Source organism: Pelobates fuscus, chromosome 2, assembly GCF_036172605.1.
Source record: "Pelobates fuscus isolate aPelFus1 chromosome 2, aPelFus1.pri, whole genome shotgun sequence".
Classification (NCBI taxonomy): domain Eukaryota; kingdom Metazoa; phylum Chordata; class Amphibia; order Anura; family Pelobatidae; genus Pelobates; species Pelobates fuscus.
In genome coordinates this window covers 447670996-447685832 of record NC_086318.1, presented here as the reverse complement: position 1 = coordinate 447685832, position 14837 = coordinate 447670996, and the positions used below count along the sequence as shown (strand labels likewise).

The 14837-nt window shown below is 44.5% G+C and overlaps 1 protein-coding gene across 4 annotated transcripts in view; it reads right to left on the bottom strand.

Moving 5' to 3' along the window:
* Nucleotides 1-14837, bottom strand: part of TTBK1 (tau tubulin kinase 1) — a 303323-nt gene that overhangs the window by 116646 nt on the left and 171840 nt on the right. For 3 of the 4 annotated variants that reach the window (XM_063444162.1, XM_063444163.1, XM_063444161.1), the window contains 3 exons: nt 11537-11677; nt 8767-8871; nt 483-548 (listed from right to left, as the gene is read on the bottom strand). In XM_063444162.1, coding sequence (XP_063300232.1) covers nt 483-548; nt 8767-8871; nt 11537-11677 — 312 coding nt within the window. Of the gene's footprint in view, nt 1-482; nt 549-3719; nt 3770-8766; nt 8872-11536; nt 11678-14837 lie in introns of those variants that run through there. The other variant, XM_063444164.1, reaches the window with a different exon arrangement.

The window sequence follows — 14837 nt, the reverse complement described above, 5'->3', positions numbered from 1 at the left end:
AGGAAGGAGGCGGTTATTCTGGCAGGGAGGAGGAATGAAGGAGGCGGTTATTCTGGCAGGGAGGAGGAAGGAAGGAGGCGGTTATTCTGGCAGGGAGGAGGAAGGAAGGAGGCTGTTATTCTGGCAGGGAGGAGGAAGGAAGGAGGCGGTTATTCTGGCAGGGAGGAGGAAGGAAGGAGGCGGTTATTCTGGCAGGGAGGAGGAAGGAAGGAGGCGGTTATTCTGGCAGGGAGGAGGAAGGAAGGAGGCGGTTATTCTGGCAGGGAGGAGGAAGGAAGCGGTTATTCTGGCAGGGAGGAGGAAGGAAGGAGGCTGTTATTCTGGCAGGGAGGAGGAAGGAAGGAGGCTGTTATTCTGGCAGGGAGGAGGAAGGAAGGAGGCGGTTATTGTGGCAGGGAGGAGGAAGGAAGGAGGCTTGCATTTTGTGTCATAGAAGAGGAAGTGATCTAGCTTTTCTCAGGATGTGGAATGAAGATACTCACTCTGTTTTTGTGAGCATTTACTGATGCATAACGGACGGTCCCCCGGAAACCTGCAACATTGCGAGGCTGTAACAGAAAATATACACACATTACCAAGAATTGCCTCTTTCTCCATCATAATCAGGACACACAGAGAGTAATATACTGTATTCCCAATTTGTAGGAAAAAAATTGCAAAAAATCATTTTATCAGCCCATGTTTAGTAAATCATCCAAACAGTAAAAAAAACTAGCCCAGTTAATACAAAGTATCCCTAAAGTGATAAGTCGACCCCAAAACGCGATCAACCCCAAAACGCGATCAACCCCAAAACATCTTTTAGTACATAAATTCTAAAGAACAAACGTTTTAAAAAAATGAAAGTGTAGGTACACTGAAATCAGAGATGGGCGTGTTAGTAAATGAAGATCAGGAAAAGGCAGATATATATATATATATTGTTTCAGTATATATTAAGGAGGAACCTATGGAAAGAGATATGTAAATGATTGCTGCTAAAAACTTGCAGGAAAAAAAAACCTTAACTCATTGCAGCATATGTGACTGTAACTTTCTGTTCCATGTCTCAAAAGTGTCGGACTGTAACGTCCCGAGTCGTGTCGGACTGTAACGTCCCGAGTCGTGTCGGACTGTAACGTCCCGAGTCGTGTCGGACTGTAACGTCCCGAGTCGTGTCGGACTGTAACGTCCCGAGTCGTGTCGGACTGTAACGTCCCGAGTCGTGTCGGACTGTAACGTCCCGAGTCGTGTCGGACTGTAACGTCCCGAGTCGTGTCGGACTGTAACTTCCTGCGTCGTGTCGGACTGTAACTCCCTGCGTCGTGTCGGACTGTAACTCCCTGCGTCGTGTCGGACTGTAACTCCCTGCGTCGTGTCGGACTGTAACTCCCTGCGTCGTGTCGGACTGTAACTCCCTGCATCGTGTCGGACTGTAACTCCCTGCATCGTGTCGGACTGTAACTCCCTGCATCGTGTTGGACTGTAACTCCCTGCATCGTGTCGGACTGTAACTCCCTGCATCGTGTCGGACTGTAACTTCCGTGTTGTATCTGATCATGACTTTCTGAATGATATCTGATTTTCCAAAGATATTTCATGAGTGCGCACCCAGCAATAGGCCACTCTATGGGTGAAATAAACAGACAACCGATCCATGTCTTAGAATAATTACTAGTTTTCTGTCAGAGTATTCTTACAGGCTGTGGCAAGCTCCTCACTATCACTGTATCAGTCATCAATGCTGTTTTACGTGCACAAGGTTATCCCGAGGCCTGCAGCAGGGAATTGGTGTGCATGGGGCTATAAAGGGAATCGTCCTATAAAATACATTATGCAAGATAGCAGTGACTTTCCTGGTAAAAGCCTGGCATTTAACGTGAGTCCCGTTCAAGGATACTTACCTTATAATATCCACACGCAAGCAGCTCCTAATGGATACATGTTACAGTCAGTGAATCAGCAGGACAGACCTACAGATTATGATTCCACTGAGCAGCAACACAACAGGAAATACACAATACATGGTCACACAAACAATGCTCAAACCTTTCTAACCACCCCATACCACCTATGCATACACTACATGCACCCAGGATCCACACAGAAACTACACAATGACACACTACATGCACCCAGGATCCACACAGAAACTACACAATGACACACTACATGCACCCAGGATCCACACAGAAACTACACAATGACACACTACATGCACCCAGGATCCACACAGAAACTACACACTGACACACTACATGCACCCAGGATACACACAGCAACCACACACTGACACACAACATGCACCCAGGATACACACAGCAACTACACAATGACACACTACATGCACCCAGGATCCACACAGAAACTACACACTGACACACAACATGCACCCAGGATACACACAGCAACTACACAATGACACACAACATGCACCCAGGATACACACAGAAACTACACACTGACACACAACATGCACCCAGGATCCACACAAAAACTACACACTGACACACTACATGCACCCAGGATCCACACAGAAACTACACACTGACACACAACATGCACCCAGGATACACACTGACACACTACATGCACCCAGGATACACACAGCAACTACACACTGACACACAACATGCACCCAGGATGCATACAGCAACTACACAATGACACACTACATGTACCCAGGATCCACACAGAAACTAAGCACTGACACACTACATGCACCCAGGATACACACAGCAACTACACACTGACACACAACATGCACCCAGGATACACACAGCAACTACACACTGACACACAACATGCACCCAGGATACACACATCAACTACACACTGACACACAACATGCACCCAGGATACACACAGCAACTACACACTGACACACAACATGCACCCAGGATACACACATCAACTACACACTGACACACAACATGCACCCAGGATACACACAGTAAGTACACACTGACACACAACATGCACCCAGGATGCACACAGCAAATACACACTGACACACAACATGCACCCAGGATGCACACAGCAAATACACACTGACACACAACATGCACCCAGGATGCACACAGCAACTACACACTGACACACAACATGCACCCAGGATACACACAGCAACTACACAATGACACACAACATGCACCCAGGATACACACAGCAACTACACAATAACACACAACATGCACCCAGGATACACACAGCAACTACACAATGACACACAACATGCACCCAGGATACACACAGCAACTACACAATGACACACAACATGCACCCAGGATACACACAGCAACTACACAATGACACACAACATGCACCCAGGATACACACAGCAACTACACAATGACACACAACATGCACCCAGGATACACACAGCAACTACACAATGACACACAACATGCACCCAGGATACACACAGACACACAACATGCACCCAGGATACACACAGACACACAACATGCACCCAGGATACACACAGCAACTACACAATGACACACAACATGCACCCAGGATACACACAGCAACTACACAATGACACACAACATGCACCCAGGATACACACAGCAACTACACACTGACATGCAACATGCACCCAGGATACACACAGCAACTACACAATGACACACAACATGCACCCAGGATACACACAGCAACTACAGCTACAGGTTGTCAGGCTGCAAATGAAATATTTATTAAGAAGCGAAATAAAATGATGATGGATGGAGACTCACACAGCATGTTTCCAGCGGCAAAAATAAACTGCAACAGCTCGAAAAACAAACTGAAAAACAGAAAGGAAAAACAATGAAGGAACAAAAGAAAATGATAACTCAAAACGATACCTTGAAATAAAACGATAATTTGAAATAAAATACCTCAAATTAAAAGGAAAATGAATAAATGCAGATTGCAACCCCAGTGATCCTATCTGCTCCCCCATACACGGACCGTAATAATGATTGCAGTGTTCTGTACCTCATTTACTCTCTAAATGCTGCATTTGCCACCCTCCACACTCACTGCAGCATTCTGCCCACACTCACTTTAATGTTGAAAAATGCAAAGTTATGCACTTCAAGGTAAAGAATGCACAAGCAACGTATACCCTTAATGGAAGCAAATTAGGGATAGCAACACACGAAAAGGACTTGGGGATTGTTATAGACCACAAACTATGCAACAATGTGCAATGTCAATCAGCAGTGGCTAAGGCCAGTAAGGTATTGTCATGCATGAAAAAGGGCATTCATTCTCGGGACGAGAATATCATTTTCCTTCTTTATAAATCGCTGGTAAGACCATTGTGACAGACCTCTCTGTCTTTAAACTACTTTTATTCCCTCTAGGTTCGTCTGTTTGTTCGGCTATTTCCTTGTCCGTAAAGCCCCTACGTTATTCCCTGTTTTACTGAATGAACTGCCGAACGGCCAGCCACCCAGCATGGAAGTGTGCTGCTTGTTGATCTCTTGGCCTCATTAGAAGTTTAGAACGTTGTGGTTAACCGCAGACACTTCCTAATTGTCAAATGTCGGCTGGGTGGTATTCTTTCGTATGAACGAACACGTGGCGGCGGCCATCTTGGACATACGAATGCCCAGCGGTGTTTGTTGGCGATTTCATGGATCTAAAAACGGACACTATTTTCTCACGAACACCGCTGAAGCCACCGACCTCCCTTCTTCTATTCTTCAGTTCATACGAACGCCGTACCATTCGGTACTTTGTAATACGAACAGAGTCACCCCAGATAGCTATCCCATGGAGCCCATTCGTATAATGAAAGACTATGTGAAAGACTTTAGCTCCATGGCGATTGAACTATATGTATGTGATCTGAGCGCAATTCGGTAATAATGCGCTCAGATGTAAGCTATCTGGGGATACGTTAAATGGAACTATTTCATTCAGTAGTTTTTATATTGTATATTTTTGTGTTTTTATTACCATGTGTAAAATGGAGTTTTGCCTCTATCCTTGAAGATAATTGAGTTACTTCCCAATTATCTCCAGGATAGAGAGGAGGGTTTACAATGTGCCTGTGGGAGTGTTTATCTCTGTAATGCTCTGATTGGTTACTGTAGTATTTTGTCCCAGTTTTCCACCAGGTCCCCTAGGGGAGTGTCCACCTGGTGGAAGACCTGCATAAATACCGGGCAGATAGGCCCATTAAACTTGATCCTCAATACGAAGCCTCGTCTGGTACTTGGGGGGATTTATTTGTATGGTTTTCCTGTTCGGCTGTTTGGAGTGTGGATTTCGTATGGTTGCTTGTTTGGCTGATCGGAGTGTTCGGTAGCTGCATTTGTGTTTGGGAAGGGAATATCCTAAACGGCTTTAACCCCTTCTATACCGGGGTGCCGTTACAACCACATATTGAATATGCTGTGCAATTTTGGGCACCAGATCTAAATAAGGATATTATGGCAAAAGAAAAAGTGCAGAGGCGGGCTACAAAATTAAAAAAAGGAATGGAACATATCAGCTATGAAGAAAGGTTAACAAATTTAAACCTCTTTAGTTTAGAAAAATGTCGCCTTAGAGGGGATATGATAACATTATACAAATATATTCGGGGCCAATACAAACCATTATGTGGAAATCTATTCACAAACCGGACTTTACATAGGACACGAGGCCATGCGTTTAGACTGGAAGAAAGAAGATTTCGTCTAAGGCAAAGGAAAGGTTTTTTTACTGTAAGAACAATCAGGATGTGGAATTCTCTGCCTGAAGAAGTGGTTTTATCAGAGTCCGTACAGATGTTCAAACAGCTACTAGCATACTTGCAAAAACAGAATATTCAAGGATATAATTTTTCAATGTAGGGTAAATGCTGCTTGATCCAAGGATAAAGGATCCAGGTATTTTTGCTTCAAACTGGATTTTTTTGCCTTCTTTTGGATCAACAGCAAAAAACAAATGTGAGGAAGGCTGAACTTGATGGACGCAAGTCTCTTTTCAGCTATGTAACTATGTAACTCACTGACTGCGGCATTCTGCCCTCACTCACTCACGGACTGCAGCATTCTGTCCCGTCCCCCCCTCACTCACGGACTGCAGCATTCTATCCACCACTCACTCACCAGCCGCAGCATTATATCCCTCACTCACTCCCTAACCGCAGCATTCTATCCCTCACTCACTCCCTAACCGCAGCATTCTATCCTCACTCACTAGACGCAGCATTCTATCCACCACTGAATCACCAGCCGCAGCATTCTATCCCTCACTCACTCCCTAGCCGCAGCAGTCTATCCCCCACTCACTCCCTAGCCGCAGCATTCTATCCACCACTCCCTAACCAGCCGCAGCATACTATCCCCCACTCTCTCACCAGCCGCAGCATTCTCTCCCCCACTCCCTCACTAGCCGCAGCATTCTATCCCCAGCATTCTATCCCCCACTCACTAGCCGCAGCATTCTATCCCTCACTCACTAGACGCAGCATTCTATCCTCACTCACTAGACGCAGCATTCTATCCACCACTGAATCACTAGCCGCAGCATTCTATCCCCCACTCACTCCCTAGCCGCAGCATTCTAGCCCTCACTCACCAGCCGCAGCAGTCTATCCCCCACTCACTCCCTAGCCGCAGCATTCTATCCACCACTCCCTCACCAGCCGCAGCATTCTATCCCCCACTCCCTCACCAGCCGCAGCATTCTATCCCCCACTCCCTCACTAGCCGCAGCATTCTATCCCCCACTCACTAGCCGCAGCATCTATCCCCCACTCACTAGCCGCAGCATTCTATCCCCCACTCCCTCACTAGCCGCAGCATTCTATCCCCCACTCACTCACTAGCCGCAGCATTCTATCCCCCACTCACTCACTAGCCGCAGCATTCTATCCCCCACTCCCTCACTAGCCGCAGCATTCTCTCCCCCACTCACTCACTAGCCGCAGCATTCTATCCCCCACTCACTCACTAGCCGCAGCATTCTATCCCCCACTCCCTCACTAGCCGCAGCATTCTCTCCCCCACTCACTCACTAGCCACAGCATTCTATCCCCCACTCACTCACTAGCCGCAGCATTCTAACCCCAACTCACTCACTCGCTGCAGCAATGGGATGAGTTATATGGAGGGTTATATTGAGTAATAGGAGGAGTTATAGAAAGTATTGGGAGGAGTTACAGGGAGGAATACATGGAGTAATAGGAGGAGTTACAGAGAGAGTTATATGGAGTAATAACAGGAGTTACAGGGATAGTTATATGGAGTAATAGGAGGTGTTATAGGGAGGTTATATGGAGTAATAACAGGAGTTACAGGGAGAGTTATATGGAGTAATAGGAGGAGTTACAGGGAGGGATACATGGAGTAATAGGAGGAGTTACAGGGAGGGACACGTGAAGTAATAGGAAGAGTTACAGGGAGGGACACGTGAAGTAATAGGAAGAGTTACAGGGAAGGAAACATGGAGTAATAGGAGGAGTTACAGGGAGGGTTATATGGAGTAATAGGAGGAGTTATAGGGAGGTTATATGGAGTAATAACAGGAGTTACAGGGAGAGTTATATGGAGTAATAGGAGGAGTTATAGGGAGGTTATATGGAGTAATAACAGGAGTTACAGGGAGGGTTATATGGAGTAATAGGAGGGGTTATTGGGAGGGTTATATGGAGTAATAGGGGAGTTATATGGAGTAATAGGAGGAGTTACAGGGAGGGTTATATGGAGTAATAGGAGGACTTATAGGGAGGGTTATATGGAGTAATAGGAGGAGTTATAGGGAGGGTTTTATGGAGTAATAGAAGGAGTTACAGGGAGGGTTATATGTATTAATAGGAAGAGTTACATGGAGGGATACATTGAGTAATAGGAGGAGTTACAGGGAGGGTTATATGTATTAATAGGAGGAGTTACATGGAGGGATACATGGAGTAAAAGGAAGAGTTACAGTGAGGGATACGTGGGGTTATAGGAGGAGTTGTAGGGAGGGTTACACAGAGATATAGGAGGAGTTATAGAGTGGGTTATACAGAGATATAGGAGGAGTTATAGAGTGGGTTACACAGAGATATAGGAGGAGTTATAGAGTGGGTTATACAGAGATATAGGAGGAGTTATAGAGTGGGTTACACAGAGATATAGGAGGAGTTATAGAGTGGGTTATACAGAGATATAGGAGGAGTTACAGTGAGGGACACATGGAGTAATAGGAGGAGTTACAGTGAGGGACACATGGAGTTATAGAAAGAGTTACAGGGAGGGTTATACAGAGATATAGGAGGAGTTATAGAGTGGGTTATACAGAGATATAGGAGGAGTTACAGTGAGGGACACATGGAGTAATAGGAGGAGTTACAGTGAGGGACACATGGAGTTATAGAAAGAGTTACAGGGAGGGTTATACAGAGATATAGGAGGAGTTATAGAGTGGGTTATACAGAGATATAGGAGGAGTTGTAGAGTGGGTTATACAGGGATATAGGAGGAGTTATAAAGTGGGTTATACAGAGATATAGGAGGAGTTATATATTATAGGGAGGCTTGATGTTAATTTATAAATTGCCTTATTAAATACAGAATTTAATGCAAAACATGTTCCAAAGGCTAGTTGTTGAAAACCAATGAAATACATTGATTTATACTCTAGCTCCCTCCCATCATCTGATTTCAATTTTAGCGATTGTATCCCTGAATGCTGCACATTTCACAATGAATGTCACCCTATTGGCTATTCACTATAAACCACACACTATCCAACGGTTGCCATGTGCTCAGTGGGACCACAACGTTTACCCTGAACCATCAAACTCTGGGCACTCACCGGTCGTACTTCTCCAGTAGTGTTGGTGTATTGCCGTGCCAGGCCAAAGTCCAACATGTAGCATTTCCGGTAGGTGGAGGGCAGTCGTCCCATGGCAAAGTTGGACTGAGGAAAGGATCAATAGAAGACAGTCATCAAGTTCTATGTTCGACCTCGAATTCTCTACAACAAAATCTTTTTTTTTTCCTCAACCACCTGCTAATCATGTCTGTATAATAACATTCATAATCATGTCTGTATAATAACATTCATAATCATGTCTGTATAATAACATTCATAATCATGTCTGTATAATAACATTTATAATCATGTCTGTATAATAACATTTATAATCATGTCTGTATAATAACATTTATAATCATGTCTGTATAATAACATTCATAATCATGTCTGTATAATAACATTCATAATCATGTCTGTATAATAACATTTATAATCATGTCTGTATAATAACATTCATAATCATGTCTGTATAATAACATTTATAATCATGCTCTTCATTCTTAGCTGTAAAGGTTTAAAGTGACTGATTGCATTGAATAAATCCACACAGTCTGTAAGTGACCACGGCTGTGATAAATGAAAGGGCAACACCAAGCACCATAACCACTGTATGGTAGCCAGCTGTAGAGGTTATGATGCTAGAAGTAGCCAGGCACTGTTCTCGTTTTGTATTGGTTTCCATTTAGTTGGCTCCAATGATGGCAGACGCTGGAAGCCAATCCCTCCAGTTATTCATTGGCTGAGAGCATCAGATGAGCGCAGTCAACATATGAATGAACACATACAAACTCCAAGAACCATGACCACTTCAGAGCAAATGAAGGTAAATTTGAGAAAAAATACAATTCCACGCGGTTACTCTATATTCAATGAATCCCTTTCTATGCTTCCTGGGTAGGGCTTTATGTAAAGGCATGATCCATCCGTCTTCACAAGTTCTGGTGAGGAATGGGACTACGTGGCGTGTTCTTGTGTTAAAGGGAACTGCTACATCTCTAGGATTTACACCACTGAATTAAACATTGAAAACCTTTTTCAAGTCATGCCCAATATTTCTAATTTAACATATAACAGATTAAACATCATAATCCAGTTCAGGACAGGCACAGCCAGGGCACAAATTGTTTCTCCTCCTCTCTGTATGCTCGCTCTATACAAAGGGCGGAGCTTATAACAATGATTGACAGGAAGCTAATGTCTAGCAGCACTGTCACCTCCCTGAAATTTTTTTATTTTCCAATTCCTTGCCCCAAATTCTGTTCCCGTGACATATATATTGCACAGATGTAATCATATAATAAGGAAATAAGATATTTTCAATAGGGCCCTGCATACACAGATCTCCAAAGATGGTGAGGGTATGAATACATAATCAGTAGACTCTTCAAGTCTAGGGGTTTATGGGATAAGAAACCAACCCCAAAGACCAGCAGAGGAAGCTACTGATTGGCTTTCCCATGTGGGGTCTGCCAGCTGTATCAGTTTTCTACTTTCACGATATGTATGTAACGCGCAAAATTTTGTACCGATTTTTAATTTAAAATTAGGGGTGCGCGTTATACTCGAATAAATATACCTCCCAGGACCGCCGGGCTCATTACAAGCCCGGCGGTCCTGGGGGGGGCGGGCAGCAAGCGTTTACTCACCTCCGTGCAGCTCCTCCAGCTTCCCACTGTAAATCTCGCGAGACCCGCGGCCAGCTGAGACATCGTCAGAGCTATCCGCGGGTCTCGCGAGATTTACAGTGGGAAGCTGGAGGAGCTGCACGGAGGTGAGTAAACGCTTGCTGCCCGCCCCCCCAGGACCGCCGGGCTTGTAATGAGCCCGGCGGTCGGTATTATCGAGCACCCACTCGAATATTTATTCGAGTATAACAAGCACCCTAATTTTAGATTAAAAATCGGTATAAAATGTTATACCGATTTTTAATCGAAAATTAGGGGTGCGCGTTATACACGTGTGCGCGTTATACTCGAATAAATACGGTATTTGTTTGCATATTTTAATGCATTCTGTACATTGCATTAAAGGAACACTATAGTCACCTAAATTACTTTAGCTAAATAAAGCAGTTTTAGTGTATAGATCATTCCCCTGCAATTTCACTGCTCAATTCTCTGTCATTTAGGAGTTAAATCACTTTGTTTCTGTTTATGCAGCCCTAGCCACACCTCCCCTGGCTATGATTGACAGAGCCTGCATGAAAACAAACTGGTTTCACTTTCAAACAGATGTAATTTACTTTAAATAATTGTATCTCAATCTCTAAATTGAACTTTAATCACATACAGGAGGCTCTTGCAGGGTCTAGCAAGCTATTAACATAGCAGGGGATAAGAAAATCTTAATTAAACAGAACTTGCAATAAAGAAAGCCTAAATAGGGCTCTCTTTACAGGAAGTGTTTATGGAAGGCTGTGCAAGTCACATGCAGGGAGGTGTGACTAGGGTTCATAAACAAAGGGATTTAACTCCTAAATGGCAGAGGATTGAGCAGTGAGGCTGCAGGGGCATGTTCTATACACCAAAACTGCTTCATTAAGCTAAAGTTGTTCAGGTGACTATAGTGTCCCTTTAACAGGAAAGGGGTCAGTTCCTGTCTTTAACATGACAGCAGGTCTAGGACTGTACATGTATGTTTTCCAATGTGGCACATGTATATCTAACCATACAAAGCAGAGCCGGACAGGAACAAGATGGTCATCCTGAGGGTTTTCACCAAACTTCAATCTATATCAGCTCAGACGGTGCAGGGAGTGAACACTCACAGGTTTGATATCCCGGTGCAGAAAGCCCACGGAGTGAATAGATTCAATGGATTCCAGGATCTGTTTGCCAAGCCGCAACGTGGTGCTCATGGTGAATGTGCCCCGGGGTTGGCTTCTCCGCAAGTCTGCTAGATTTCGACCCTAAAAACAATAGGAATTTATCATGAATAGCATGTGGTCTGCATGTAGGATGGGAGGCACATACACAGCACTTACTTAGTAAGTGCTTGCTGTGAATTTGGACTGTGGCATACCAGTTAGAAGGTTTTTATACTTGTTTGAAATAAATGTTACTCACTTTTACCTTAACTGATTTTTATCATTGATTACCAAGTTATTCTTAACACTTCAGTGGAAGCTCCAATATCACACCAAAGCTGAATTACCTGAGCCAGTGATATAGACAGGCTCAGAGAAATGTGAGTGTGATAACTATAGGACTCAAACTGTGATTGCTTTATATGTTACAAAAAACATATTGCCCTATGAGAGTGTCTGGTTTTATCCCTGCAGTGATACCTGCCACAGAATACAGGGTATAAACATTTTTATATACACCTTTGGGCCACTGTGATGCACTTTATGGTTAAGGATATGGACTTACTATATACTCCATAATCTATAATGCTATACATAATCGCGTATTTATTGTTTCTAACTTTTGGTGGGGTTCACATGATTAATCCCACAGTGTATTCTAGCTGCAATTTTAGACTTTATTAGCGCCATTTCATTACACATCAATATTGTATGTTTTTTTTGTTTATATAAACTAGCATGACTGTCAGAGACACCGTACATACAGACTTGCATAAGTGGCAGAGACACGCTACATACAGACCAGCATGACTGACAGAAAAACACAGAGACATGCTACATACAGACTAGCATAACTGGCAGAGACACACATAGAAACACTACATACAGAGTACTATAACTGGCAGAGACACACAGACACGCTAAATACAGACCAGCATGAATGGCAGAGACATGCTACATACAGACTAGCATGACTGGCAGAGACATGCAACATACAGACTAGCATGGCTGACACAGACATGCTACATACAGACTAGTATTGTGGTGGAATCTCGGTAAAAATAAATTTAGTAGGCCGAGATTACCACGTGGCATGTGTACGTGCATATACTGGTGTATCGGTCGGTTGGTTGCACGTGGCAAAGATACGATCAGTAGTGTACGGAGCATGTGCAAGAATACCGGATATAGTATTCCCCTCCTCCATTGTGCTGGGCAAGCCATGCGGTCAAACAGGAAGTTAGTTCTTATTCGATTGATTGGGTAAGAGAATGTGTGGGTGGAGCTACTTATGGGAGGAGTTACATGCTTATATAAGGAGCCTACACTATTGTCCGGGGCTCAGAACTTGTTGTATTTTGGTGACATTAGTCCCTCTGAGTCCCGATCGGTGAACCGAATAAAGAATCTCTTCCTTCCTGAAGAAACCTGTGTCCATCTCTCTGTGCTTGGCTTCCGTTAAGTTTCTCAGGGATCATTTGGTGCATTGGCCGGGAAGCTCATCGTTCAACGGTAGCTGAGAAGCAGAGGCGTGAGACGGTCTATCTTTGCCCACGTTCTCTACGGCTGCACCCCTGAACTTCTGCGTGGACCTCCCTTCGTCTCGGCGCCACTGGTTTGTTGTCCAGGAGATCATCGGCCTCTACGTAGTAAGTGCTGGGGTGTCCCCGTCGATGAGTGTGAACTCAGGTTCAGGAACGAGGAGGTAAGACGACCGCTGTTTTAGACGGCGGACCCACTAGGGGTATTGGATACCAATTGTGTGGTAGGCCCATAAGGGGTTATTTGGAATCTGCCCCCTCCAGTGGAGGGAAGGAGCGAAGGCGCACAGCTCAATTAAACGCCCTTTAGTAAGCCCGTTTAATTTTGGTTTGGAGTCAGGCGGGGTTCTGGTGTAAATAGCCCTAGCCGGACACCGGTGTCTTGTCTAGACTAGCGTTCTAGGGTGTATATTTCGTTCGCTAGGTCGGAGGGACCGGGAGACTAAGCGGCGCCTGTGTAAATTCGGTTCGCTAGATCTCAACCTATCTTGGCTAAGTGGGAAGGCGTGTAAATTTGGAACCCACTAGACTATTGATAGAGTAGATAGACTAAGAGGGTACTGTTGTAAATTCCGCCCTCTAGTTCGCTATATGTGGTGCTTGGGCAGTGTGGCTAACCAAAACGTATGTAGATAGTTTTAGGTAGTCCATCAAGGTACTGGCCAATAGATTAGTTGGGAATTGTATATGTGTTAAAGATTGTTGTAGTAGCGTGTATATCTTGCTAGATAGCGTGAGCTCTGCCGTCTAGAGAGAGTGTGAATAGTGTGTAATTGTATTATAGCGCACGGTACCATAACCATGTATAATTACTGACACTGTAAATAAGTACTAATAATTGTCGTCTATGTTGCATGTTTAACACCATAACCACTACTAATTGTACTGTGACTTTAAATTGTACTTTAACCTATGCTAACCGTACTGTAACTACTGTTTGTAAAGACGATGTTACTGGGGTATGTTATAGACGGGTAATTCAAATATAGGAAATTATAGCGTGGGTGACCGTATAGTTTCGCCAAAGGGCACAGTATTAGTTACTTAGTGACTGGTGTAACAGCTGTGTGTGTACGGGAATTCCCTGAGTGTTTTGTTGTGTGCGTTTCACTTAGTAACTGTACCACGTGGCTGTTGCCGAGGGAACGGGTGTGACCGTTGGTAGAGTGTTTGTATAGTTTTTGTTGGAAACGACGCTCCATTGTTAAGTATGGGCGCGTCAGATTCGACGATTTTGGATCCCTTAGGATGTATGATAAAGAATTTTAAAAAGGGATATAAAGCATGTGATTTTGGGGTAAAGATGTCTCCAGCACGCCTGATTACATTGTGTAGTAGGGAATGGCCTACTTTGCTTGCTGCATGGCCACCACATGGCAGATTGGATCCTAATCTGGTACAGCGTGTACACGTGGCTGTATCAGGTAGGCCTGAACTTTACGGCCAGTTTCCCTATATTGATTGTTGGAGGCAGGCCGTAAAAGACTCGCCAAAATGGATCCGAGTATGCCACGAGGAACAATGTCGCCTCATGGTGGCCAGGACTCGCTTGTCCACTAAGGCCGTAATTACGCCCATTTTGGACACGCCCCCTGAGTCTGAGATCCCTATGCCGCCCCCTTACTCCTCCTCCACAGGAAGAGGAAGAGGAGGTGCTGCTGGAAACGCTCCTCCCCTTGCCCCGTTGTCCCCACCTACTTCCTCCTCTAGCTCAGAGCCCA